The sequence below is a fragment of the Embiotoca jacksoni genome, unplaced genomic scaffold, assembly GCF_022577435.1.
Source record: "Embiotoca jacksoni isolate LCO1_2020_lvr unplaced genomic scaffold, fEmbJac1.0.p SCAF_3, whole genome shotgun sequence".
Lineage (NCBI taxonomy): Eukaryota > Metazoa > Chordata > Actinopteri > Embiotocidae > Embiotoca > Embiotoca jacksoni.
Window position 1 is genome coordinate 15,678,792 of NW_027185381.1, and position 26,574 is coordinate 15,705,365.

General features: G+C 42.5%; 1 protein-coding gene across 9 annotated transcripts in view; it reads right to left on the minus strand.

Annotated features, from left to right (window-relative positions):
• The window catches only part of mef2aa (myocyte enhancer factor 2aa), a 63,545-nt gene extending 38,829 nt beyond the window's left edge, over positions 1-24,716 (minus strand). For 5 of the 9 annotated variants that reach the window (XM_069163557.1, XM_069163556.1, XM_069163554.1 and 2 more), the window contains exons 1-2: positions 24,458-24,715; positions 3,651-3,868 (exon numbers count right to left, since the gene is read on the minus strand). In XM_069163557.1, coding sequence (XP_069019658.1) covers positions 3,651-3,704 — 54 coding nt within the window. In that variant the 5' untranslated portion in view covers positions 3,705-3,868; positions 24,458-24,715. Of the gene's footprint in view, positions 1-3,650; positions 3,869-18,457; positions 18,582-21,021; positions 21,148-24,457 lie in introns of those variants that run through there. The other 4 variants (XM_069163550.1, XM_069163555.1, XM_069163551.1 and 1 more) reach the window with 3 other exon arrangements.
• Positions 24,717-26,574: the final 1,858 nt, after the last annotated feature.

The window sequence follows — 26,574 nt, forward strand, 5'->3', positions numbered from 1 at the left end:
GGGACTGAGAGTGCAGCTGTGACTGGGGCATGGCAGGAGATGCCTGAGTCACTAACACCTTCAGAGGGGTGAGAAGCTAGCGGCCTTATTAGAACCTCATGTCACCTTTGACAGCCCCCATGGCAGACGTGAGAGCGGGCTTGAGAGACAGTGAGGTCTGGCACCAGCTGGCAGAGTGACCCAGGCCCTGTGGCTGGTGCCCTGGCTCCGCGGTGCCAGAGTGTGTGGGCTTGGGAGACAAGCCAGGGCCACCATGACTGTCTGCATGGATCAGCTCTCTGGGATAGAGGACAGCCCCAGGATCCCCATGTGGACAACGGCGAGTGAAAAGGCCTCATCCAGTGGGTGGGATTGACCTTGAAACCTACAGTAGCCGTGACTGATCCTGTTCAGTGGAGAGGATGACACGCTAGTTAACGAAACCCAAGTAGGTTTTGTTGACTAGCGTGGAGTAGATATTTCTAGGAAACTTGGTTTTCTAGACATACCTCCAGTCAATAACAAGATGGATCCAGTTTAAGGATAAATCACTATTTCAATTTCATGAAAACTCGAATGGAGAGCGTTGATAAAATCGGAAATACAAATTTTGTTTTGTCGAAAAGTGAGAACTGTCATCTTTAACAATGATAATATATGCGCCGGCTGTCACATTTAACATTTTCCCTTTGTTTTTTTTCAGTTGTCCATCAACAAGCTTTTTACCTGTCAAAACACTAATGATGACCGAACAAAACTTCAGGAATGAGTGAGAGCTGAAAAATGGAAGGTATGCGCTGTGTTGCTCCCTGGAGACTGTGAGAGAGCGCTACCCTGTGCCTACAGGCATCTGACGTGCCAGAGCAAAATCCAAAATGAGCCACAGCAAGGGCAGGCAACCCTCCACCCAGCAGCAAAATCATCAAACTTTTAATGACTTGGACAATTACCCCCAGTGAGCCGGCTTAATGGCATCCAGAGGACGTCACTAGACACTGCTCACTAGGTTTCACCAACGTCGACACTAACTTATGGGACTACTGCGTACTGTCATTCCCCCCCTGTAGATCCACACAATGGCAGCAGCTCTGGGAAGGAGGCGAACGTCTCCGAATATGCTCCGAGAGTGCCACCGGCTCTGCTGTTGTTATGTTGTGCAGGTCATGAGTTACAAACCTCTAAAGTCAGAAAGCACAAAAGCCCGTTGACCCTGAGGGCTAGGTTTCACAGATCTGTCCACGGTGAGAAACTCTTAGGTGTGTATGTAAGAAAAAAGACAAGAGATGAGTAAAAGTATAAGCTGTTTGAGTCTATGTATCATGTATGCGTATCTGTCTGTATTTCAAAAGGTCATAATTGCAGTGAATAAAGTAAATCAGGAGAGTCATTCAGGGCTGTGCTGTCTGGTAGTTATGAAGCATTCATTTGCAATCAGCAAAGTCAGTCTGGTTGGTGACTGCTGCTGTGATGCAGGACTATCATTCATGCACAGCATGGCTTTGGGATTGTCTCTTTACAGTCTTATAGTATGTATGATAGGGCCTGCGCTGCCTTCACATCTCAGTCACCTCAGCAAGGCCACATGGCACAAGGACACTTGAGTGAGCAGAAATGGTCTTACTTGCACATGGTGGATGCAACAGTTGTGCAATATTTTTTTTCTTATCTTACTTGTCATATTTGTACAATACACTTCATTACAACAAAAGTATAACCGCTAAGTTCACCCTGCTCTTCCCTCTGCCGTCAATTCTCGACTTGAGTTTGAGGTTGTGTAATTACAAACCTTCTCAGCCTGTGTCACGCTCGGCGTTATAAATCCTGGAAGGTTAACTGCCCTCCTAAAAACACTTGCACCGACAGTGCCAGGGAGCCCCTGTTGCCTCTAAAAAAAACACATCCTGTATTGCAATACCATCTAATTAGCCCACATAAGGACCCCTTTCATTTCAATGCTAGAGTGTGGAAAGCTAACAGCCAAGTGGCATCGACGAAGATTCAAATTGTCTCCCGACAATGGAGAGCATATGCTAATGGATATCCCCCCTTGGTTAGGAGTACACCCCAGGGACATGGCACTGTGCGCTTCATTGCCCACGGGGGACAAAAAAGAGAGAAAGATACACATGCATACATCACTTTATACCAAAGCTTTATTTTAGCACAGCGGCCTATTGTCACAGCAAATTCTCTGCTGAGCCAGCTAAAACCAAATAAGTGCGAGCTGAACTGCCTGCGTTCTGCTGATAAACTTTCTCACAAATTATACAGCGAGACATTTAAAATCTGATGCAAACACCAGACTTTGGGAGACACATTAATAATAAACTGCGCAGCTCCACTTTTCTGTGTAACAATAGAGGAAAATGTCTGCCCTCACTCCCTTATTACACGCACTGTAAAGAACGGATCATCTGAAGAGTTAACGCGCTCACCTCGCCATCAGATGACAACCTGTTTTCATGTCATTTTCTCGCTTTCTTTTTTTTCTCTTCATGTCACAGGCCACTGCATGGAGGATAGATACCGCCAGTGAGCCAGGAGTGATTCCTCTCCTGCCCCCCTTTTTGGATCCCACCCAGAGCCAGGTGTTATACTGATAATTGGCCTACGCTGTGGATTTTTGTTTCGCACTTGACTGAACTGCTACCCTCACATTATCAGAGAAGAAACATGGTCAGAGTACCAACTGGCTACTACCGTGTAATTGATTATATTTGGAGGCGGCGTTAACCAGATGCGTTTTATTTGGATACAGGAAACCTACACGTCTTCATTAATTGGTATAATTCGTCAAAATCAGAGCTTGCAGTTCCCTAACTTAGCTCTTAAATCAAAGACAGTGTAGCTAAAAAAGAAAAGGACCTAGCCTTTCTGCTATAGATATCTGCGCCTGTTATTCTTGTTTGAAACAGACCCAGGCTGTTTTGTACAGTGTTTTGCTGTTTAGCAGTTTATATTTAACAAGAGCAGACAGAGTGAATTCCAGCTCTCTCCCTCTTTGTGGCTACCCGGGACCAGTGTAGCCAAGGCAAAGAAGGGTGCTGTGTGTCCCTCTGTCCCACCCTGCAAATGAGAGGGTGCTGTGGTGCAGTGGCTGCTCCTAATTACTACCAAACAGATTCAAACACATAGGGCTACAGCGAAGGGGCCCGGCCATACCGCCAGGCCGGGGGACAAGCCCTGCAGTGTGGGGAGGCCACAGGCGGCCCGCTGTGCTCCTCGCTAGCCTCAGTTCACTCCCACGCCATGAGGCCCCCGCTGCAGCCCGGCGCTCCTGCTGCCTCATCAAGTTCTCTGGCTGAAATTGCAGGGTGGCAGGGGAATCATGTCTGTAAATACGACCGCACTGACAAAGAAATGTCATGGTCCCTGTTCAGCTGGCTGGGACTTTGGGGAGGGAGGTATGTCTGTTTAGATCCGTGCACACCATGACAGCTGTGGAACTCTGGTCTGAGGCAGGAAGGAAAACAGAGGCCAACTGTAACCTTCAGACAGGTACAGAGCAGTAAGCAAAGACAGACACAGGAGCATCTTCTAAAATAGAATATGAGCATATATATACCGTTATATATATATCATATATGTGCGGTAGAGAAATAGAAATAGAGAGAGATACATATCTAGATAGATACATAGACAGATCAATAAATAGAAATGGTCCCACTCACCTGCCTGTTCCTCTCGTCCATGATCCTGGTGATCTGTATCTTCTTACGCCCCATGGCTGTGTCCTTTCCAGGTCTCTCTGACACCTCAACAATATCAGAAAAACAACACACTTTCTTCCCCCACTCTTCTAGTACATTGTGCAACAGCCTCTCTTCTTGGATACACTCTTTCACTCTTCTCGGTACACTCTTTGCTCTTCAGCAGACCACACCACAATCTGCAAAAGTACCAAAAGAAAAAGAGAGAGAGAGAGAGAGAGAGAGAGAGAGAGAGAGAGAGAGAGAGAGAGAGAGAGAGAGAGAGAGAGAGAGAAAACAGAAAGTTAACTTGACACTCAACAATGTCTCCTTAGGCACTTCAAAGCACCGCAGGGCTCTGCGCCCTGTTCTCAAGCACATTCACAAAGTATGAGACCCACATGGCGTGCCGTTATCTCCAATGCTGCTGCACTTGAACCCCAGCTGAAGTCAATGAAAGATAACTTCACATTTATAGGGAAGGAGCTACACAAGTCTCCAAACCGTTTCATTACTAGAATAAAGAAATACATGGAGAGTTGTCAGGCTACGTCAGAAGCTTCTATTCTAATTTTAAGACTTTTTAGGAAATACACGTTTTCACTTTTCTGGCACAGAGTTGGATGAAATGATCAACACCACAGCTAAAGACAACAGTGTGTTAACTGAGCATAGTGAATGGAAGCAGGGGAGGCAACTTGCCTGGATCTGTCCAAAAGTAACACAATACAACTCCCTGTACCTATAAAGCTCACGGATTAACAGTAATAACTATGCTTAATCTGTACAAAAAAAAAAAAAAAAAAAGTTACGAGTAAAAACAACAATTCCCTGTCCTATTAAGGACCTATTATTTGCTCAGTTATTTGGGAGCAGTACCTTCTTGGGAGTCTCCGGTGGTTGCCTGGCAACTGCTTTCAACTGGTGTGAATTAGTGAGGTCTGAACTGGTTGGCAAATGTGGTTTACCTTTGGAGAGAGCCAGGTTAGCTCTTCCATCTGTTTGCAGTCCTTGTGCTAAACTAAGCTAACCAGCTTCTGGCTGTTACTTCCATTTGACTTCACAGACTCGAGAGTGGGATAAATCCTTTCATAGAAACGCTAAACTTTTCCTTTGAGTACTGCCGCTGCATTTCATTTGATCTGGTGTAGTCACCGCATGTTTTGATAACATTTTACAAAGCCAGGTTCACCTAAATAGAAAAGTTTTTTTTTTCTACCTTGCGCTGCCTGCCGAGACTTCCTGAGCTGACCCTCGCTGATGCCAGCTTTGCTCTTAAGATGATTAAGAGAGCACCCATTTTGGTGTTGACAGTAGGCCAGTTGAAATCTCCTGGGTTGGAGGAGAAGCCAGGGGAGATAAAGAGAATTGGGGGAACTGTATATTCCCACATGAGCTTGTAACCTGGCCAGTGGTTCAGACCACGGTGTTCCCCAGGGAACATCTAACTCGGTCCTGTCACTGCTCCCATGCAAGAAGAGATATAGCCCCCTCCCCGGAGGCACATCCATCACTTTCACCGAGCAAATAGAAAATGTCCAAACAACTGCATTTCCCCCCACGAGTACAAAATGTAGAAAGGTTAACAACTCAGGCCATTAGGTGCAGTCAGCAGTTGCGAGGTGAGGGAGCCAGGGGCCGAATTGGCAGTGAAAACGAAAATGACCAGTTCCAGTGGCACACAGTCATTATGGGTTACAGATGGACTGGCATTATGGTGTCTGGCTGTCTGAATTGGGGCTCCACTGTAGGCAAACTTGACTGAGATCACCTTGCTAACTACCCACGCGTGGCTGTCTGAGCCAGGAAAGTAGCTGCCTGAACCCCCACAAAGAATTTCCCCAAACCACATCACAACAGGCCAGAGAGAATCGCAATACTCTTGTTCATTCACTATTTTACACACAAACTGACAGAGCAGAGTTCAAATTAAAGGGAGCTCGGCGTAGCGTGGCAGTTCCCCAAAGACATGCAGGTCCCTGAAATTGTATATTGATACAAACAACTAACAATTATATTGTAACAAAATAGTAGCATGCTATTGACTCATTCGGTGAATTCACTGCATTTTAAGTGACAAGAATAGAATTTCCCCGCCAAACCTTTTCCTTTATTTTCTGGAGGGGGGATTCCTCATTTCACGATACAAAGTCAATGCCAGAGTGTTTATTCTGCTGCTAAGATCACAGCTCGCTGCAGCAACGATAAACCTGACAGAAAACTAACCACAAATATTGTATCTCCATAAATGTTGAGACCATTTTTTGTCTCACTCTGTGTTTATACATTTCTATCTGTGTGCGTATGTGTGAATTTGGTGTTAGTCTGTGTGCTCATCTGAGGTGGACGAATCTGAAATCATGACTTGAGGTTAGTCTAAACTGACAAGTGTTCTGTTCTTTAAGTGAGTGCTTAAATGAATGTATTCAATGTTACATGACTGTAAGCAGTGTGTACTGCATCTGAAATGGCAATCGGTGCAGCATTTTTATGTAATTGTTGTGATCAAAAAGGTTTGATTTTGCAGCGGCTTTTCTCAAAAATTGCAAAGGAATTTGCTGAATTTTATTTTATGTGGATTTTTTTTCAAGTCAAGGAAGAAAATGCTTTTTTTTAATTTATTTACTACAACCTTATGCATTAATGGTTATATGATTATAAGCTAACTATACATCTAATATTTTAAATATTTCAGTTCTCGTCTTTTTATTCTTTTAGTTTTCTTCACTTAAAGAACCATGGGCACAAACCGTCTCTGGCTACAATATAAGATACATAAGCTACATCTTCTACAAAACTAAGGTGTCTGACTGCTTTTTGAATAATACTGATTCAGCATATACATACACTGAATCAAAGTGCAGTTGCTTACAAATGAAAAAGTGTATGAAATGGATCTAACACCTTCTGTACGATTAGACTGATGCAGGGAAGTCAGACTAATTCTCATGATAAGACCAATTTCCTATAAACTCTGTCACTCTTAGTTTTTGTTTTGTTTTGTTTTGATGATGGAAAAAACATTGAAGAGCCTTTCTTGACTGTAAATGGGGATATTTTTGTTGATGAAGCGAGTTCTGTTTAGGAAAGGTTTACTATGCAGAGGATGGTTGAATCTGAATTAATTATTGTGATCGCAAGATTGCGATAGAGGGACTGTCACTGAACAATCTGGTCCACCAGAAGAAGAATCAAGACACTTTCACGAATAGAAATGCATGTGCACGGTCTTCCCTCTCTTTATGCAGAGGAGCTGTCACAGCAGGACCGTTCACATCTAGAGGCATAATAGACTGTGTCATGACATTTCTCTTGCACAGATCTGAAATGACAAGCCGAGAGGGCCTTCCGACTGCAGGTGTGCCACGCTCTCAACTTAAGTGTCCACATTCATCGAAAGTTAGTCCAAATCTGAAACGGCTTGCCGACAAAACCTTATTTTGAGGATTTGAATCGATCCGATCTTGTACTGCGGTTGATCATTTCGCACCATGTACCGGTGTACATGGTACAATGCAGCTTCAATCTCCACAACGAAGTGGGAAATTTTCAGCTGGTCCCTCAACCCACATAAACATGTCGGAAGATGTTCAGATTACGAAGGAGAACAATGTCTGCACTGTAGCGGAGTACATGTTTGTGCGTGACACGCTGACTTCACTTGAGTGTTAGATTGGGACAGAGTATCTGTTTATGGTCTAAATCATGTGCTCTTTGTGCATGTGAGTGTGTGTGTGTGTGTGTGTGTGTGTGTGTGTGTGTGTGTGTGTGTGTGTGTGTGTGTGTGTGTGTGTGTGTGTGTGTGTGTGAGTGTGTGTGTTTGTTTGTGTGCGTGTTTGTTTGTGTGCGCGTGTGTGTGTGTGTGTGCGTGCGTGCGTGCGTGTGTGTGTGTGTGTAAGAAACAGAGACGATGAACATAAAAGGAGAAAAGGAAAAGGAGAAAACTGAGCGTGGAAGCAGGAGCAGGATAACACGAGTCTATGAGGCCACCTCACTATAACTGTATGGACACATGTATGGACACATGTATGGACACATGTATGGACACATGTATGGACACTTGTGAAGTCGATGTTAAGAGTAACCCCTTAACTACTGCAAAAGTAACGCCTTCAAAGAAACGACATGGTCCTGTGAATAATGACAGGCTGGTAGATGAGGTCAGTCACCTCGTTCGGAACCGATCCGATCGGTTGGATCGGTATTTGCTTTCAAACTCTCCATGCCGAGTGAATCAGGTGTTGGTCAAATTTCACCATTCGACAGCGAATACATTTTTGGGGCTCTGCTCCGTTTGTTTACAGCTGGCGTGTTTTGAAGCTACAACTTCGCTAATTGCTGCATGTTCCGCATAACACATTCTTTCATGGAAAGATAGCGGGAGGCCTGTTCTCGAAAAGGATTTATCCCGGGCAGTTTGTCCAGCAGTAAATGTTCTGCCCTTTTTGTTTGTGTATGTCAATTTGAAGTTCATACACTGTAAGACAATTTCATAAAGTTTCAAAGTAAATCTAAATAAAATGTGCACAAGTCTAAAAAGCATTTTGGAGCAGGATTACCTCCGCTTGAAGAAGCGCTGTCTAGTTTGAGCCTCATATCATTTTACATTTAGGAGAAAAGGTGCGCCGCTATCATGTTGATAAAAAAAAAAGTCGGATCAGTGCGTCCTCAATTTGCACATACGAAGAAGCACATTGTATAACAGCAATTCATTGCATTACCAAGACCTTGATATGATGCACTTGGTCCCCTTCGATATGAACCAATCCAGCACTTCTGAAAGATGCTTACCAAACATTTGTAACACATAAATCACTGTGCAGAGAATATGTCACCGTAGGAACGGCCACATCCCCTTGACAGAAAGTCAATAAGACAGGCCTAACACAACAAGTCCATGCCTCACTATACACCCTGTTCAACAAAATACAGATCTGGAATATGCTCTATTTCGATACCCAAAACTAAGCATTGCTTTGTTGTTTCTGACCAAAGCTGCACTGATCCTCTGTGACGAGGTGCGAGACTGGTCAAGTGACGGGGATGCCAGCCGGCCTCCTCCTCCTCCTCCCTTAGGACGAACCACTGAGACACCGGGCGGCTCGGTGACAGGCCTGGCCCTTTTACAATCAATAAAACATGCTCCATTCCCAGTGTAATTATGGATCCTCCTCCCTCTCTCCTTGTAGGCCTGTGTTCACTCCTCACAAAGTTGAGGCATTACTGCCTCAACTGCTGGCCTATATAAAAGGTAACATGAAATTACATAAGTACATTTCTGTGAAGAGAATTTACCAAATGAGCACAAAGTGAGGCCGGTCTGTACGTTTGAAATATAAATGTAGTGTATCAACGAACCTTTTTTTTTTTTTTTTTTTTTCACTCAAAATCTTAACCGTTAAAATAAAATAAAATATATCAAAGTTCATTTGAAAATTCAATCTGTCTGACTTGTGTTAAAGAAGCAGCCACTACATGAAGCAATCATGCCTCCATTTCTTTGAAGGTGATGGACAACAGCCAAAGTCTTGAGCCATGACAGTTGCGCTTCCTGTGCAAAACAGAGTTAGACTCGGTGTCCTACCACAGGCCGTGTGGGCAGACAAGACTCAACTTCCTGCCCCTGCACTTCCTGTTATTCAGGACCCTTCTACATGCCCTCTGAAGGGGAGTCAGAAGTCAGAGGGAGCCGGGGCGACGTGGTGGAGAGGAAGAAAGGGAGGGACCACCTCAGGGACACCCTTCCCTTCTGATCCTTCCCTTTATTGCCGTCCTGAATGTTAAGTCCGAGACTAAACAACAACAGAGGCTCATCTCTTGTGGCTTCGCTCTGTGCGCCGTTACTGTAAGGATCATTACACGGGCTGGACCACGAGCACGGGACGCTCCCGGCCACTTGCTTCACAAATACTAGCCAGAGACCTTTTCTTGTTATTCAAACACTCTGCCGGTTACGTAAGAATGAATCACAGCTCTCGCAGCACGGGTTAATCTACATTAAAACAACACGATTGTGACAGAACTACATTTCTGAGAATGCAACAGCTCTCGCGCGGTAATCTGATGTGCATTGATTTTGGGATTCCGTGAAATAATCCACGACAACGTTCTTAAGTGTATCAAACTCAAAGTGTCAACATTGTGGCTCTGTTGTGATTAGCTCCCGGCAGACCGGGAGACTTAAAGCGAAACAGCCTAAATCCACAGTTTTGCCGATTTGTTTCAATGGCGCCTCGACACCAGCGCGGTAGGAAATGAACATCCACCTCTTTGTTCTTGCTTTCATCAGGAGGTGCTGTACCTGTAAATGGGGCTGTTGGCCTGAGGGGAGTGGAGGCAAGCCAGCCCTCTCACACTCTCTCCCTCTTCGCTTTTGTGAGAGTGCGCTTATCTCCCTCTCCAGCAGTGAAAGGCAGGATTGTGGCCCCGGCAGCATCACTAGTGTTAATGTCTCCTGATGCTAATCTGACACACGGCTGATCCCTCAACAACCACTTTCTCTATCCCTTCTTCTGAGCCCTCCCTCTTCTTTCTTTCCTTCTTGCTTGCTTTTTTCTCATGATTTATTTCTTTCTTTTTTTGTTTCTCTCATTCTTTTGAACTCCTGTTATACATTCCCTCACCTCAGTTTCCAAGGCAACTAATGAGATATAATTAATAAGAGCTATCGCAAGGGCACGCGAACAAAAAAGTGAAAAAGGAGGCTTTGATAAATGTAAAGAGGTGGGGCAGTCTGCAAAACGTGGACTTTCTGCAGCACTTCCCCTTCCTCTGTAAAGCATCGCTTAGGGTGACATTTCTCACACAGTAGAGATTTGAATTGCATTTCAAGGAAAGGCCATGATGCTTATGATATGAACACCTTGTCGGAAAATCAAATTCATAGGGTTTGCACAAAAGGAAACCCTGTAGGCCAATTTTTGGAGATTATAAAATTAGGATTGGCAAATCTTTAAAAGCAATCAAAGAATGTTTATTGTCTCATTTCATTAAGCAATATGATTCCCCTGCATATTAAATCAGTCTGCGCATAACTCAATTAAGTATAAAAATGCATTGTTGAAAAGGAAACTGTGACCTGCACAGTAGGGACAGTCACAAAGCCAGCAGTGAGAGCTTGCACCGAAATGGCAGCCAAACAGACAGCGAGTGGTTAATCTGCCCTGATGACTGGAAGCTCAGTCCAACTCTCCAATGACCCAGCTGTAATCCCACATTGGATCAATGCAAGTTCAAACAATCCTCCATGCTGCTAGCACCTTGCTTGGGCTGGGGGATGGTGCTGTAAGACAGGGACCAGGAGACAGAAAGCTACTTATCACCTCCAAAATGACATCAAAAGGAAAGAAAACCCCACAGGATGAACCTGCTCTCTCTGAGAAAAGGCTCCACTGACGGCCACGTTATGGAGACGACAGAATGGAAATGATGTCGGTCTTCAGATAAATACCGGACGTGTATCCAATCTACAAAATACGAATGACGATGAGTGGATATAACAACCAATAACCGAAGGACATCATATGCTGACAGCCTTACCAGACAGACATCCTCCATCTCACTCTCGCAGCACTGTCAGGGGATGAGAGGACTCTGCAAGGTGACTTTGACTAAGTGCCTTGGGGTTTCATGAGAAAACGCCATTGACATTACATTAATTTCATGTCTCTTTTTTAACTGACTTAGTGCCACAGAGCCCTGGATAGCGGGAGGAAAAAAAAAAAAGAAAAGAAATGAAAGAGACATTTTGCTGTAGCTTCAAGGCACAGGCGGTGGGGATCTAGAGGCCAGGAAGACAACAGTGACAAATAGGTGACACGATCTGCTCCCGACTTTTCCCTTATTTTAAGGGTCATTTAACATAGTGACGAGACAATCGCTCAGCAGAGAAGGATAAATGCTGGAAACTTTTCACTGCACTTTACGTACGTTCGGGTTTGAGAGCAGGTGTGTATGAAAACGAGAGCGAGAGGAAGAGTCAGACAGAGAGAGTGGGAGAGAGAGAGAGAGAGAGAGAGAGAGAGAGAGAGAAGACAGTATGACTGTGTTAACTATGTGGAAAGATGTAAGGGAAACAAGACTAAAAGAAGCACCCCGCGCCCATCCCATCCCACCTCTGTGGTAGCGTGCGGCAGCGGCGTTGTAACATAATTACTGCAGGGACACTTCTATTCCCAATGATCCATTTGCGTCAGTCAGGTTTTCAAGCCCAGCCAATGAATGGATTCTCAGTTTCTCAAGGATAAAGAGATGACCCTCACCTAACAGTTATATCCATTTCATGTCGAAAAAGCTACTCTCCACCTCAAGGTAAATCCCTTGATGCATATTTGAGTGAAACTTTTATGAACAAAGAAAATGATGATAACTTCCTCGATGCAAGGGTAGGGTGATGAATTATGTCTCATTAAAAATGAATGTGCTTGATGACTGAGAAATCATAGACGTACAGTTGCCACAGTGTACCCCTGGCCTCGGTTTTCGGCTCTTTGGTATTAGTGTTACGTTGAGCGTCCTGATTTTCCAAAAAGTAAATACCAGGGAACCTTTGAGAAACCCAGCTGGTCGAGAAAAAAAAAATACTTTGTGCTTTTCAAGAAGGTATCTGCATCCTCAAAAACTCGTACAATCTAGATAATTAGATATTGACTGCTGACACCTCGCGCAAAAACAATGTCTAACCCACAACTCAAAATTTTGTAATCAATTACGTCAGCGTTTCTTTTCAGTAGTTCATATTTTGCTTGTGTTTAACAAACAGATCATAGACGGTTAGAAAACGTTTTTGTGGATTCTGGAAATGTGTTGTTTTATTTAAAAAAAAAAAAAAAAAAAAAAAACCTCTGATTTTCAAAAAAGAAGATAGCTCGGTATTTATTTTAAGTCTAGCTGTTGTAACCTGAAGGCCTGCGTGTGATGGTTATGCGTGGGGCTGGCGTGCTACTGGATCTTCGAATTGTTCAGAGTCGACTATTGGTCACGGTGGCATTGAGTGAAGAATCATTGTGAGTTGAGAAACTTCTCCATTGGGTTGACCTCTTGACCCTTACAAATAATTTCTAATCAGTTAATCTACAGTATGTCATGCTATATCCGTAAAATGCAATTGACGGACTAATGGCTCACTACTCGCTTCATATTAACCCCGTTGGTTTAATAAATTATGTCTTTAAGCGAAGGCCCTTCATCACCAACATTCCTTATGACAGTGTGTCAAATTAACAAGTCAGTGTCTTGACATGTCACGTCAACATTCATCCCCCCCTCCCCCCCTCCTATACACACACACACACACACACACACACTTATGGATGAACACGTCCTGTGTCATACTTTTGCCCCTACTGATGAAGTTACATGTTACAGGTCTGAGCTTATTTTTTTTCTCCGCTTTCACTCTTTCATTATTTTTTGTGGCTTATTGCTTTTATTTTCTGCTTTCCTGACGGCTGTACACAAACACACGCAAACAAACAGAAAGTGATGCGTGCATGGTCCTAGAGATTTTCTAATTCTAAATAGGATTACAGTGCGGCACCGCGGTCTGATTTGGTGCGATGGCATGTGTCCATTTGCATGGCTGTCGCTCATGAGACGGACTTCTCACCGGGGGGGGGGGGGGTAATAATGCCAACCCCACGGGGAGCAACGGACCCCCACCCTCCCAGGAACCCTGTGAGCTGTGTTAAGTGTCATGGCAGCCTTTTGATGTTGCGCAGGCTGTAACTCAGAAATGGTAAACAGCAAAAGATGAACCGAGATCTTCCTCCGGGGGGGAAATCCACAGTGTAAGGATATTAGGGACTTTATGCATAATGTGTCTCAGCAGCAGCACATTTACCCAATCTCAACACGTCTTGTGAAGCCAGATTAGCCACGGAATTTCTAGATATTGAATTCTCTCACGGTGTCTGATAATCAGCAGGCGGATTTAAAGAAATATATAGTGAGTGCAGCGGGGAAACAGACGGGTTTTTTTTGTTTTGTTTTTTTTTTGGTACACTTACATGTAGCCCATATTGTTTTGGAGTATAGTTACTGTCTGCCTTGAGAGAATGTCTGCTCTTAATGGAAAAAAAAAAAAAAAAGTTTTCAAAAAGCTCAGAATAAATATTTGATTTTTCTCTTCCCATTTTTATCTCCCACTCGATGCCTCTTTCCCACAGTGTTCCATTACATAAAAGGTTTATGCAATCTGAGCAGTGAGGCGGGCCATGAGTCATAACAACAGCGAAAGGGGCTCGCTAAAGTAGCGCTGATTTCTTTTTTCTTACAATTTTATGTTATAGAATTAATCTTGTAATGATTTCACACCGAAGGCCTGTGATTCACACGTTTCACTTCATGTAAAATATTTCAAATAAAGCAGCTGCTCACTTGTTTCTCAAAATACCCCACAACTGAGAGATGCATGGAAGTGTCTGGAAAAAGTGTCAAATCTGGGTTTGTAAAACGTTTGTCATAGGGTTTTATGTTGTCAGGGTTTTATGAGGTCACAAGAGCAGACATTCATTCGGAATAGTCAGTGATGTTCTGAGTTTGCCTCGTGAAAGACGCGTTTTAGCAGCAAACACCGGTTTCAACAGGACTATCCCTGAAAATGTTTCTTCTGGGTAAACGGACTTAAATCTGAAATGCGAGGAGATCTATTTTGTTTTGTTTTTTTCCCTCTTTTCTATCTCGGTTTGACACGCATTGACATCGATGAGCGGAATTCACTGAGCAAATAATCGAATGGGTGTTTCTGCAGTTACAACACACACTTTCTCCCAAATCAGATGATGTGTGTTAGCTTGTCACATGAACGCTGTGTGCAAACAGTGACAGAGAGAGCAGGAGACAGACAGAGAGAGGGAAAGACAGAGAGACCCCCACAGGCCTCTGCTGCTGCTGCTGCTGCTCGCCTCTCCAGGAATCAGAAAAGATTCCTGGAGAGGCTCTGGTCCTGAGTCCCAGTCTCTGATAGCTGATAGCCTCTGGTTCTGACTCCCAGGGCCAGCAGCTGATGATGAATGTACTCCCTCCTCCCACCCCCTCTCCCCCCTCCCCTCCCACATACACACACACACACACACACACACACACACACACACACACACACACACACACACACACACACCTCAATCCCCATAGCTGCCGTGAACACCCCTGGCAGTTGGACCAGCGACAGAGGTTCAGGGGAGGAGGGAAACAAAGTGAAGAACAACACAGTCTGACATGAACACAGGATGGCAACAGCTCACTGGTGGAAACACGACACCATTTTCACCTAGATCTGCGGCCCACAGCACACAGATGGAAAGTGGACTGGGAGAAAGGGAGAGGACAGACGGGCAGACGCACAAGCAGCGGGCGGACTCAACACCTCACTCACAATCACAGTCGCACTATGGAGAGCTGGGATCCGGAGACTGGATATGCAAAGACAATAATTTGTGAATGCCCTGGATTCAAAGAGACTACTTTGAAATGAATTCAAATGGGGGGAAAAAATGACAAATGTGGCCTGCCACATGGTAGAGAGGGAAGAGTAATGTTTATTTTAGATTGCACTAATTGTAACTTGACCAGGCCCACACTTCCCCTATAGTGGACAAGGTCACGATTCTTATCATTTCTAATCTGCACACCCAACATGAACACAACAAAACTGTATCTCGGTCTTTTGCGCAACTTTTTGGAAACTCGTGCGCTGACTAAAAAGAACATGCGTAAGGCGTTGCAGTGTTCATGCTGCTACAGCTCAGTCTTAACAGCAGAGAGGAAGACAACTTTGAACTGCATGTCAAGAGCCCCGCAGAGAACCGGAGCAGCTTCCAGAGAGCAGAGGGGGCTGGGTCACTTCCCTTCCCCGTTCATAGGGCTGATGTGTGGCTTCAGAATAATCGGAGGAATCACATCCCCCCCAGCTGTCTTGGTTCACAGGGCTTCGCAGACAGACAGAAAAACAAGGATATTGCAGGCCAGGCCTCCTTCCTGCAGCTCATGGGGCCACAGGGCCCGGTACAGCTGCAGGAGATCCAATTGTTCCTTCCAGCAGCTACTGGACTTTTAGTCAATGGGGCTTGATGTACGAGCTGTGACACCGGAGTCTCCCAGCTGTAATTACTCCACCAGCCATTGATAAACACTTTCTGCATGCATTCTACTTCTCTGTCCTGGATAACATAATGGGAGGCTTGATTAAACGATGATAAATGCTGTAACTGATGCTTCAAAAAATAGCTCTTCTTTTTGTTTGTTTAGCACTCGGTAACAACATAGTAAACCGTTTCATCACACAGAGCTTTCCAGACTCTGAAGAAAGTTTATTTTTCACACTGTTCAATTGTTTGTCTGTTGATGATGCTTCCACTTGAATCGACTCCACACAAAGCCAGACAAGTTAAATCTCCAGTGAGAGATGCTTTTTAAGATCTACAGTAGAGCATCAGGAATTCAATACAGTGGCGCACATTAGCAATCATGGGAGATCTTTTGATCTAGTAAATTATATTATAATATATTCCTTTGATTTATGTTTTTTTCAAAGTCTCATTAAAATGCAGATATAATGCAACTCAGCAAAGAGATGTCTTTCTTAACTTCAGTTTTGCTTTATACATGATTCAACTTAATAACATCACCACAATATCGCGTAGCAACATCATTCACTTCTGTAAAATGTCCGTTTTAAGACAACAACAAAAGAAAAACACGCCAAACAATAATAAATAAACCACATGCACATTAGTCTTGTAAGAGTGTGGCCCACTCACTTTAGAAATGATGCAAAGTGTCATTCTGTGGTTCAGAAACCCAAAGAAAGAGGAGGACGAGACAGCTTAAAGGCGCTAAATGACTCCACTCGTCAAAGTCTTCACCTTTGCTCCACTGCATGCTTCCCCCGCCACCAAACCACACAGTGACTGCATGCGCTATTATTCTGCTCATTTGAGAAGGTGGCACTGCAAAATCGCCACCATCTGAAGGACCATGAAATTATGTACGTCGATGTCCAAATAACGGCTGAAAAAAACACGATAATTAGAGGGGGCAGAGTGAATTTAAAAGCATTATACCATAGGTTTGCTTGTTTCTGACAATCGCAGTCAAGAGTCCGGTATGGACGTGGAGCGAGACACAGACTGGGATTGTTGCGGCAAAAGGCAGACCTAAGAGTGTGACTGCGTTCAAGGACCTTCCCGCCGAGTCGCCTGTGCGGTCCAGGTTGAGGAGGTGCGCAGACCTCCAGCTGGGCTTTGTTCGAAAGAGCAGGGGAGGCAGGAAAAGACGGCACGGCTCTAAGCTGCTCTGCCCTGCTCAGCAGCACATGTGCTGAGTGAGCCAAATAAGGTGGCTTACCACCAGAGGTCTCAGTCAAGGGCAGGACAGTTGAAAGGTCACTGCCAGCTATCTCGCTATACAAACACAGGCTCAGCGAGTAATGCTTTCACCCTGTGAGCTTACATCGGGCTATTACAGGTTCTAAACAATTACTGGAGATTATGAACAGAGTTTCTTACCGCCGGTGAAATGCAGTTATTTAATAGGAGAGCCACGTGCTTTCATGGCAGCACTTGTTAAGGCAAGTAATAACCTTAAGCGTGAGTTCTATCAGTTGAGTTTGTGATACTTGACAATTACATTTCAGCATTCGACATTTGTTGTTTGGAAGAAAAATGATAAACACTGAACAAACAGTAACAGGTGAGTTCATGTTGCCAGTGACCCATCATTCGTGGCTCCTGATCACAGCACATGAAAGTCCTGTCTATTACGAGAGGCACATGCAAACCCCACACAGAACGACGGCAAGGAACTGAACCTAGAAACTCCCTGCAGCGAGGCAGCACTGCTAACCAAAGTCTTACCGTGACGCCCACAGTCCGGATATTTGCAGGCACATGTGCAATCTAATTAGCTTTACCCAAACTCAGAAAGAAACAAAAACAACATCTGCTTGAAATGTAGTTTAGGTGTGACTTTTGGTGTACTGTAAAATATCAGAAATAAACCACATGTTTAAATACATATTCTAACAGGTAAGCAATTGTTTAGTAGAAAGAAAAAAAAAGTCTTTTCTCTTTAGTTCACAGGGAACAGTCTACAGTTAACTGCGGTCTAAAACATTATCTGCCAGGCTCAAGATTCTGCATCTAACCTCCAGGTCTCACAGGGGAATGCTGGAATCTCCATATTGATGATGGAGCTCCAATAAACAATGAATCATGTTACTAAGATTCTTCAGTTAGACAAAGACAAAGTGGAATAGTTACACTTCTTTTTGAGAGATTGAAAAATATAAATAGAGTATTTATTAAAAAATAAAACAGACATAAAATAGGACGAACATTTTGAATAGAATTAACCACACAAGGAGAAAGGAAAGACATCCTCACTTAAAAGAAAATAGTCTACTACTACTACTACTACTACTGTATGTCCCTATCCATGAACTTAATTGTTGCCAGTGAAAACCTCTGGGAGGTTTCTGTACCTTTTGGCACGTTTCACCGACCAAAACATATGACCTATCATGTTCTAACTTTTTTTTATCAGAAAATACAACTGCACTTAAGAGCCCACTTGCTGAATGTACAGTCTACAGATAACCACCAGCCCTGTAATAATGCCACGTCAATGTCTCACAAAATAGCATCATACAAACCAGGGATTTAAAAGAATAAATTCATAATCATGCAAAAGATTTTTAACTGATAGACAAGAATCATACCATGTATTGCAATATCCATAACTGCTGTAATTTCCTGACTAAATCTGCAGTATGAAAGAACATCTTGGCTTACCAAACAATCAGAGAAACACTATCCTCTTTATTGGACCAAGAATGTACAGCTCCTATCTCTTATTTTTCATTCAACGCATCCTTGGCTTGCAGCTCTGGTGTTTTTTGCTCCTTGGAAAAATGTCCTGGGAGGAGGAGAGTGGAGGAGAAAGACTTTCACTCAGTGATTCAGCGGCATCGTGTAAACGCCAGCATTCTCTTTCTGACAACCGGCGTTAATTGCAGATCCGACTCGCCCACACACTCCACATTTCTCCTGGAAGGAGAAGCTGAGACACTGAGATTGAAGTGGGATGAGGAGTGCAGTAAAAGATGCTGCAGCTGCCCATTCCTCGCGCCATCGCCACCTCTCATTTCTCCCTTTCCACCGAGAACTTGTGCTAAGACGCTAACACGCACTTACACACACTGACAAGAGACATGCAGGGGCACACAAACATAACATATAACAAGGCTAAAAACATTTAATAAACAGTGGCAGTCATTGTGGAATATCAGCCATCTATCGTGCAATACTACATCATTCAATCCTTGATTAAATGGCACAGGGCAGAATCTAATAGCCATATTATCACACGGCTCGCTGTGTTTGTGTAATAGCAGAGATGCAACATTTGGGGTCTCTGAGGTTAGAGCAACAGTTCACGGCATGTGCGAGAAAGACATTTGGTGATGGCTCTATCCGTGTGCCTTCATATTCATTCCTTTGAATAATATAGGACATAAATTGTTGAAACGATATTCATTTCAGAGCAATGAAAGAATCCCTCATCCACTCATTAGACATAAGAGCTCACGTGATGTGGATCATGAGCAACAAGGCCCATTACTGGCGAGGCCTGGGGCAGCACAGGAGCTAATGACTGCAGAATGGAGGCTGCATTAATGCTTTGCTTTAGAAATCATTGGCAACCAGCTGGTATAGTAACTTGCATGCCGTCAGAGTAGCGGCAACATAAAAAAAAATTTTTTTAAAAAAAGGACAGTGAAAAATGCAAGTGTGCTTTAACACAGCTGCAACAACTCGTGTCCCTGAAGAGTTGTTTTTTTCCAATAAAATTTGTCATTGCTTTGACCTGATAAAAGAGGAATATACAGTAAGCAGTAAAATGTTTACTACCCGGGTTAAGGCAAATAAATCGTTTTTAAATGTAAGTAAACAATGTACTGAATACACATCTTTTACAGATGCTGGATAATAGTTATAACGCTAAACACACTTTACAAGTCGCAATGTGTCAGACAACCAAAAATGCCCTATAGACTGCATTCAGCATGTAATGTGTAAAATGAGAAGTGACCATTTCAGGTAGTATTTTCTGTTCCAACTGCATAACAACGAGTCCTTCTGTACAATATTAATGAGATATGGGGCACACACTAGAAACATTTGAGAAGGTCAGGTTACTGTTGGCCATTTCCCACTCTGGCCAGGGGTTAAGGTCACCGGAGTGCCAGAGAGTCAAAGAACCACCGCACAAGCAAAGACCCACTCTAACAAGCTCTGCTCCCAAACGGCCTATACAGCTCATCTTAAATGTACTGTGCACTGTCCCGTTGCCTGTCACTTTAATGAATAAAATGTGGGATCTTCAAGTGGTCTTCCTCGGCAGGGAGAGGTCTATCAAGACAAAGATTATACCTATAAGACATCTGCCATTAATTCACTTGATTATGCACACTTCAGCTGAGCTTGTTTCTGCTTCAACTCGGTATTAACCTTGTCATCTCTTTTGAACCAAATAATGACTGGCTGTTTTGCTATATTATTGAGGAAATAACCAATATGACTTGATGTAATGTAAATCCCTTTTGAAAAAAAAATAATAATAATACTTTCCCTCCTTGACTTTATAGGATTGTTCGTGTACACAACTCAAAAATACAGGCTATAGTACATAAGAATTATTTACAATATTTTTAATTAAAGGTGGTTGCTTGTTTTTTTAGAAGCTGCACAATGTGGAAACATACTATTTACAGTAAACTCAACGCCAAACAACTTGTATCACCGTGACTGTGAGCTAGTGTGTGTGTGTTGTTACTCTAATGGCCCAACAGTGTTATTATACGACCGTTGATTACTATTTTTCCCAAAACGACGCGCCTGTTTTGACAAAGTAGGAGCTCAACAGCTCACACTTTGGATCCCATGATAAACTCTGACGGAGTTTTTAAGAATCACAATTCACAAACTGACCAGTTTGCAGGAGCTACAGAACAACTTATTATCCGGTCAAACTTTCTCTCAATTGACAAGATATCAACAGCGCGATCGCGCGTCTGACAGCAGCCTTTTACCCCGTCACTTGGACATTTTAACGGTACCGAAAGCTGACTGATAACTCACATTTACCGATGTTACGTGACACGGCGCGACTTTTAACGTGGTGTACGGTCTCGAACGCCGCTCGCAGCTACCTGGGAGAAGACGAGATACATGTCTCGCAACGACTCCCAAAATCCACTCTACGTCTCCCTCTTGCGCTTTTCTACTCTCACTCGCTGTACTGCCACAGTATCGCTGCCACACTCCGCAACATTGTTTCTATTTCCGTTACTCACCTTTACTCCCAAGTCAGTCGCTGTATATAGACGCTCTATATCGGTGACTCCAGTGGATAAACGTAATTTCAGTTCACATTTACACGCTGACTTCTATTTTAGGGGGGGGGGGGGAGCTGACAAACTCAGAAAAGCTAGTCTCCCTCTTGTCAGTAAGAGACTCCTCCCCTTTTCTGACGACCTGCCTCTCCCTCTTCTCCCACCCTCCTCTCTCTCTCTCTCTCTCTCTCTCTCTCTCTCATACACGCACACACACGCAAAGTCAAAACATTTGTATGAAAAGTCTCTTGTTTACACCAAAAACTTGACACTCTTATAACATGAAAATGAATCCGTGGTTCAGGCGGTGGACACACATACACTTTGATCAACATACTCAGCCCAAATGTTAGATTTTCTTTTTTTTTTTTATATTGCTGACATTGAGATCCGTTTCATATTTATCATAACAACAACCTTGCCTAAAATTAGCCGTGGGGCAGTGACTGTGAGGAGCTGACAGAGCTTATGGAAACTTTAACAAAGAGGCAAATTAACTGACAAAAAAAACAACAACACTATCTTAAGCAGAGAAAACAATCAGTGAAGCACATCCTGCTTTCCTCCACACTCACTTTAGATTTAAGCAGCTACTTTCCCAAACTGCTCGGCTCACTCAGCCTCATCATATTAGATATTACATTTGACGTCATATCTCTAAGACAACACAGCAATGGAATTTGATTTGAAAAGCACTTCCTTAGGCCAATGACAATCTGCAGCGTCTGTTGAGCAGCCAATCAGAGGAGGAAGGCGGGACTCTGTGTGAATCGCATAAGAGCATGTCACGTGTAGGATCTTAGGAGGTGTGGTGACGGTTTTTACTGGCATTTGGAGGCAGGTGCGATTGAAAATCAGCATAATTTTCATTTTCTCTCGTAATTATGTGTCCAATAGGGATTAGATAAACAGGAGACCAGGTTTAGATTTGATACACGGAGTAAATATGCACATGGACTCCTATTTTGATGAAATGTAGCAGTCTAAACCCAGTGGTGGGAGAAGTATTCAGATCTCTAATTAAAACTACTAACACAGCAATATCAGAATACTTGGTGACAAGAAAAAAATTCTGAATGAAATGCAGCAAACTAGAAAAAGTATTAAAGTAAAAGGTTGGGTCCCTGGGACTGATACATTATTATACATGACATCTTTATATTATTTATACCAAAAGCATCAGTGTAAGCATGTCACTGTTGTAGCTGCTGCAGGTGGAGCTAGTTTTAACTACTTTATATCCATTTAATACACAGAGACAGCAGATAAATCTGAGGGGTTGTCATGTGATTACTGGGAGAGGAAAGAAGAAAATCTGTTTTCACAAAGCTGTTTTCAGTTTTTGGACAATTTTCCTCAAATATTTTTTTGGTGAGATGTTGGATCATTTGAACATTTATCAAAATGAAACCATGTGAGAAGTTCAGAAGGAAAAAAATCTATATTTGGTGAAGCTGTTAACTCACAAGCATCTCAGAAGTGAAAAAGACGACACACTGATTTTTGTAAAATGCCTAAAGCCGAAAAGATTGGAAACCACTGGATTAAGTGTGTGTTGTATTTTAAACCTTGTTATAGTATCCAATGTGTAAAATCACCATGTTAAAAGTAACTAAAGCTCGTAAATAAATGTTGTGGAGTAGAAAGTACAATATTTCTTTCTGAAATGTAGTGGAGTGGAAGGATAAAGTAGAATCTAATGGAAAGTACTTTTAGTCTATTGCATAGTTTACTCAAGTGTTGCAGTTTTCTGCTGTTATGTCAGCTCCAACTATATTTCAGAATAAATTATTGTACTCTTTTACTCCAGTACATGTATCAAATATATTGCTTCATACCAAACTAAAAGAAAATAAAGTAGTTCAGATAAGCTCCATCTTGACAAGCAACAACATTAATGCGTTGCTTACACATAAATAATGATATAATCAGTTAAAATACATTACTGGCATTGGAGTGTTTTTCCTCTGTAATACTTTGGCTTACATCTTTATATCTATCTGTTGTGTTTAACTGGTTTTAAGTAAAGGATCCACATCTTCTGTTTCCACTGCTGCCTGAATCCTCAGTTTACCAGATATAACCAGGCCCAGAGGAGTTACAGAAGTTACACAAACGTTTCACACATCACACTACTCATTATCTAGTAGTAAAAACATTTTACATGATTGAGTGCTACTGTATCACATGACTTCATCATGTTAGTCACAGGATTTTATAGACAGATAATGGATTAGTTCAAGTCATTTGAAATTGAACACTACAAAAGTCACCAGATAAACTCACCCAAAGTTTAAATGTAGTATTTTGTATGTTTTAGAAATTGTTAACAGCTAAACACTGTATGCTGATTTTAGCAAACGTTACATCAGGTTTCATTACACTTCACATTCTAGTAACTACTAACTAATAAAGAAAAAGGATTTTCACAAAGTATGGCTGCTGTTCTATGTAGATAACTTATACTTGTCTAGTATATTGTCCCCCAGTGTACTATCTCCTTTCTCACCCGTTAGTCCCAGTCCTAAAAGAAAAGGCAGTGTCTGGTCTGCCTCATCCCTTACTCATGGCTGTAGGCCATTGAGTCACCTGTTCTTAACTCTTAATGCCCATACAAAAACGTTTCCTCATTAACAACTCTCACTGTTATCCCCTTATGTCAGTTTGTAACAACCACTGCAATCATCTTGGAATAATATTGCTCCAAAAGAACAATATCAGAACACAGAAATTGCCCCTGTCAGGTTTGAACACAACAGCAGACATTAAACTGTTATTTGGTCCATTTTATTCTCTTTGAGTCAAAACTAACTGCACATTATACATGTAAATGAATGTGAGCAACACGATCATTCAAAAATATTGAAGAAAAACTTGTATACTAAGTACGGGAGTGTTATTGTTCTGATATTAACTACAGCTATGCTTGATGCATACTGTCCTCCCATCTGTTTCACTTACTCACCAGTACTTTATATTGCACTATTTCATCATTGAGCAATACACACTGTTGTTGTTTGTTTGTTTGTTTGTTAAGTGGCTGACAACATCGTAGATCCAAGTTGCTTTCTGTATCTCCTTAGCAGCATTTTTGTGTCAACACACATCCCTCCCATCTTCCTAAAGTGATGCCAGCGACAGAAAACAGTGATGCTAGCAAAAATACAGCAAACACTGAGGTAGTGATTGAATTCAGCTCATTAAGTTTCATTCGCATTAATGATGCAGTATCTGATACGGTCTGTGTGGCAAAAGATAATTTCTCAAATCCACATAAACTTGCAAAGGATACAATTTTGTATAAAAACTCGAACCGAACTTTACGTGACATAAGCATCATATTTCATCCCACAATATGTGTAAGGAGTCAAAACTTGTTGTGACACCTGTGTCTCACCTGTTTGTTGCTGTTGTACAAACGTCTTCACAGAACCTGCTGCTTCAATCTCCTCGTGCACACATTGACTTTCTTTATCTCTTCTCTTTGCTCTGTCTTCAACCCTTCTTCTTCTTTCTGCTGCTTTTGTGTCACTCTGCCCATTGATTTACCTCAAAACCAGACCAGCTGGCTTTGGATGCTTCCTTCCGAGCCCTGAGAGGCCCGTCTTCACACCCTGTTCCTCCTCTTCTCCCTTGGTCTCTCTGCCGGCAGAGAGAAAGGGGGGCAGTGGTTTGAAGGGTAGGACCCCAGATGGACATAGACATCTCGGGCATGCGGAATGTGATGGGGTTTGGCTCAGGGCTTTCTGGGCCAGCCACAGCTGTCAGTCATAACTTCGGAAGGTGTTGAGGAGTTTTCCCTCCTCTCTTAGAAGGCTGAAAAGACATTTAAAAAAAATGTCTTTTCTACAACATTATAAACAGTTTGAGATAAACTACTTGCGTGTGTCTGTCTTAATGTTTGTTTGATTTATAAAAAGTTATTAGTCTTTATAGTGAAAAAAAATTCAACTTTTAAAACTGAATTTATCAAATGTCTATTTGCCTTTTTAAATTAATGGGGAAATCTTGCATGTATGACATCGTAAGTGATGTATTTCAAACAGCTGCAGGGAAGTGCCAAATAATGGTTTGTTCCAGCAAGGCTTTGATGCCGACAGCTGGCATTTTCAACATTGCACCAGACCACAAATAGACCTAGACACTCTTTCTCTCCAATTAAAAAATTCATGCAGCAAGCTTTATTAGGATATACAAGTCAAGTTTGATCTACAGTATGATAGCGGGGAAAGAAATAGATGTTTACTTTGTAAATGAGAGAAGCACAAACAGATCACTGAGTTGCACCATTTTCTGAAATGGCAATCTGACCATGCAGCTCTAAAATAACAGTTCGTTATCTGAGGCTCATTAAAACAACCTTTGTGAAAAGCACTTATCACCCTGCATCAATCCCTGGCCCTCCACTCACTGCACACCACACTTTCAGTCATGGGACAAACACAGCCAACAAGTACTGCAAGCAAAGTTACCCATTATATACACTGTAGTCAGAGTTATTACAGAACCACCGATAAGTTTATGAAACAACGTGCAAGTAATTGTCAGAATTACACTCATGCATTTAGATTTTGAAGGAATTTGACAGCAAATATTTAATTTAAGTTTTCAAAGGGCATTTACTGATATTGATGGTACAAAAGTCTCCCAACAAAGTCGTATCTAAGTCGACCGCAGCATTGGATTGGATAATCAAGATCAAGATCTAAAAATACGCCATGTCTCACTCTGGAAGTCTTCTCTCATTACTACCTACTGTAATTAAAAGTAACCAAGGCCTTCCTGCTCCAAATAGCACACAACTGTTAATGTGAAGGAGCGACACTTGAAATGAAAAACCTCAAGCTGTAAGTTTGCTGGCGCCCAAGTGGAGCGGTTAACGTGGAGCTATGAGGACTCCAGTAAATGTGGGTCAGGAGAAAGGTGTCCAGTAAAGTTGAATGGTCAACGACTGTTACATGTTTTTTTTTTTATTATTCAAATGAAGACAGTGCAGGTTGAGTGTAGTTGTTACACAGATTTAATGACAGGAGTGACTTTGCAAGAGTTCTGTGATGTTTTTCTCTTACAACTTTGCCACTCTGCAGTGGGTTTTGTTGAGCGCCTGCACTCTTCCTGAGGCAGAGAACGACAGCATACAAAGGTCCTTATGATGAGCTGATGATCCCTCCTGAGATTACCAGTCTCTTGGGTTTCTTAATGTATTCGTCTCTGTTTATCACACTACTGAATTCTTATCAACTGCAAGGGGGAGTAGCCCAAACATCCATCCTGTCTTGTTTGCTTGATGGGTCCCTTTTTTTTCCCAGCAGATGTACGGAGATCCAGATAATATCACAAGTTCTTTAATTATCTGCAATATTCACACGAGTCTATAGCTCCATTTATAAAATGTAGTCTCCATCGTACTGAACTCATTAAATATTGAACAAGGTCAGGAATTTAACTGCTCTTACCATTATTCATTTTGTCCCTAATTTCAAGTATTATTTAATAAATCACCTGGAATGACTC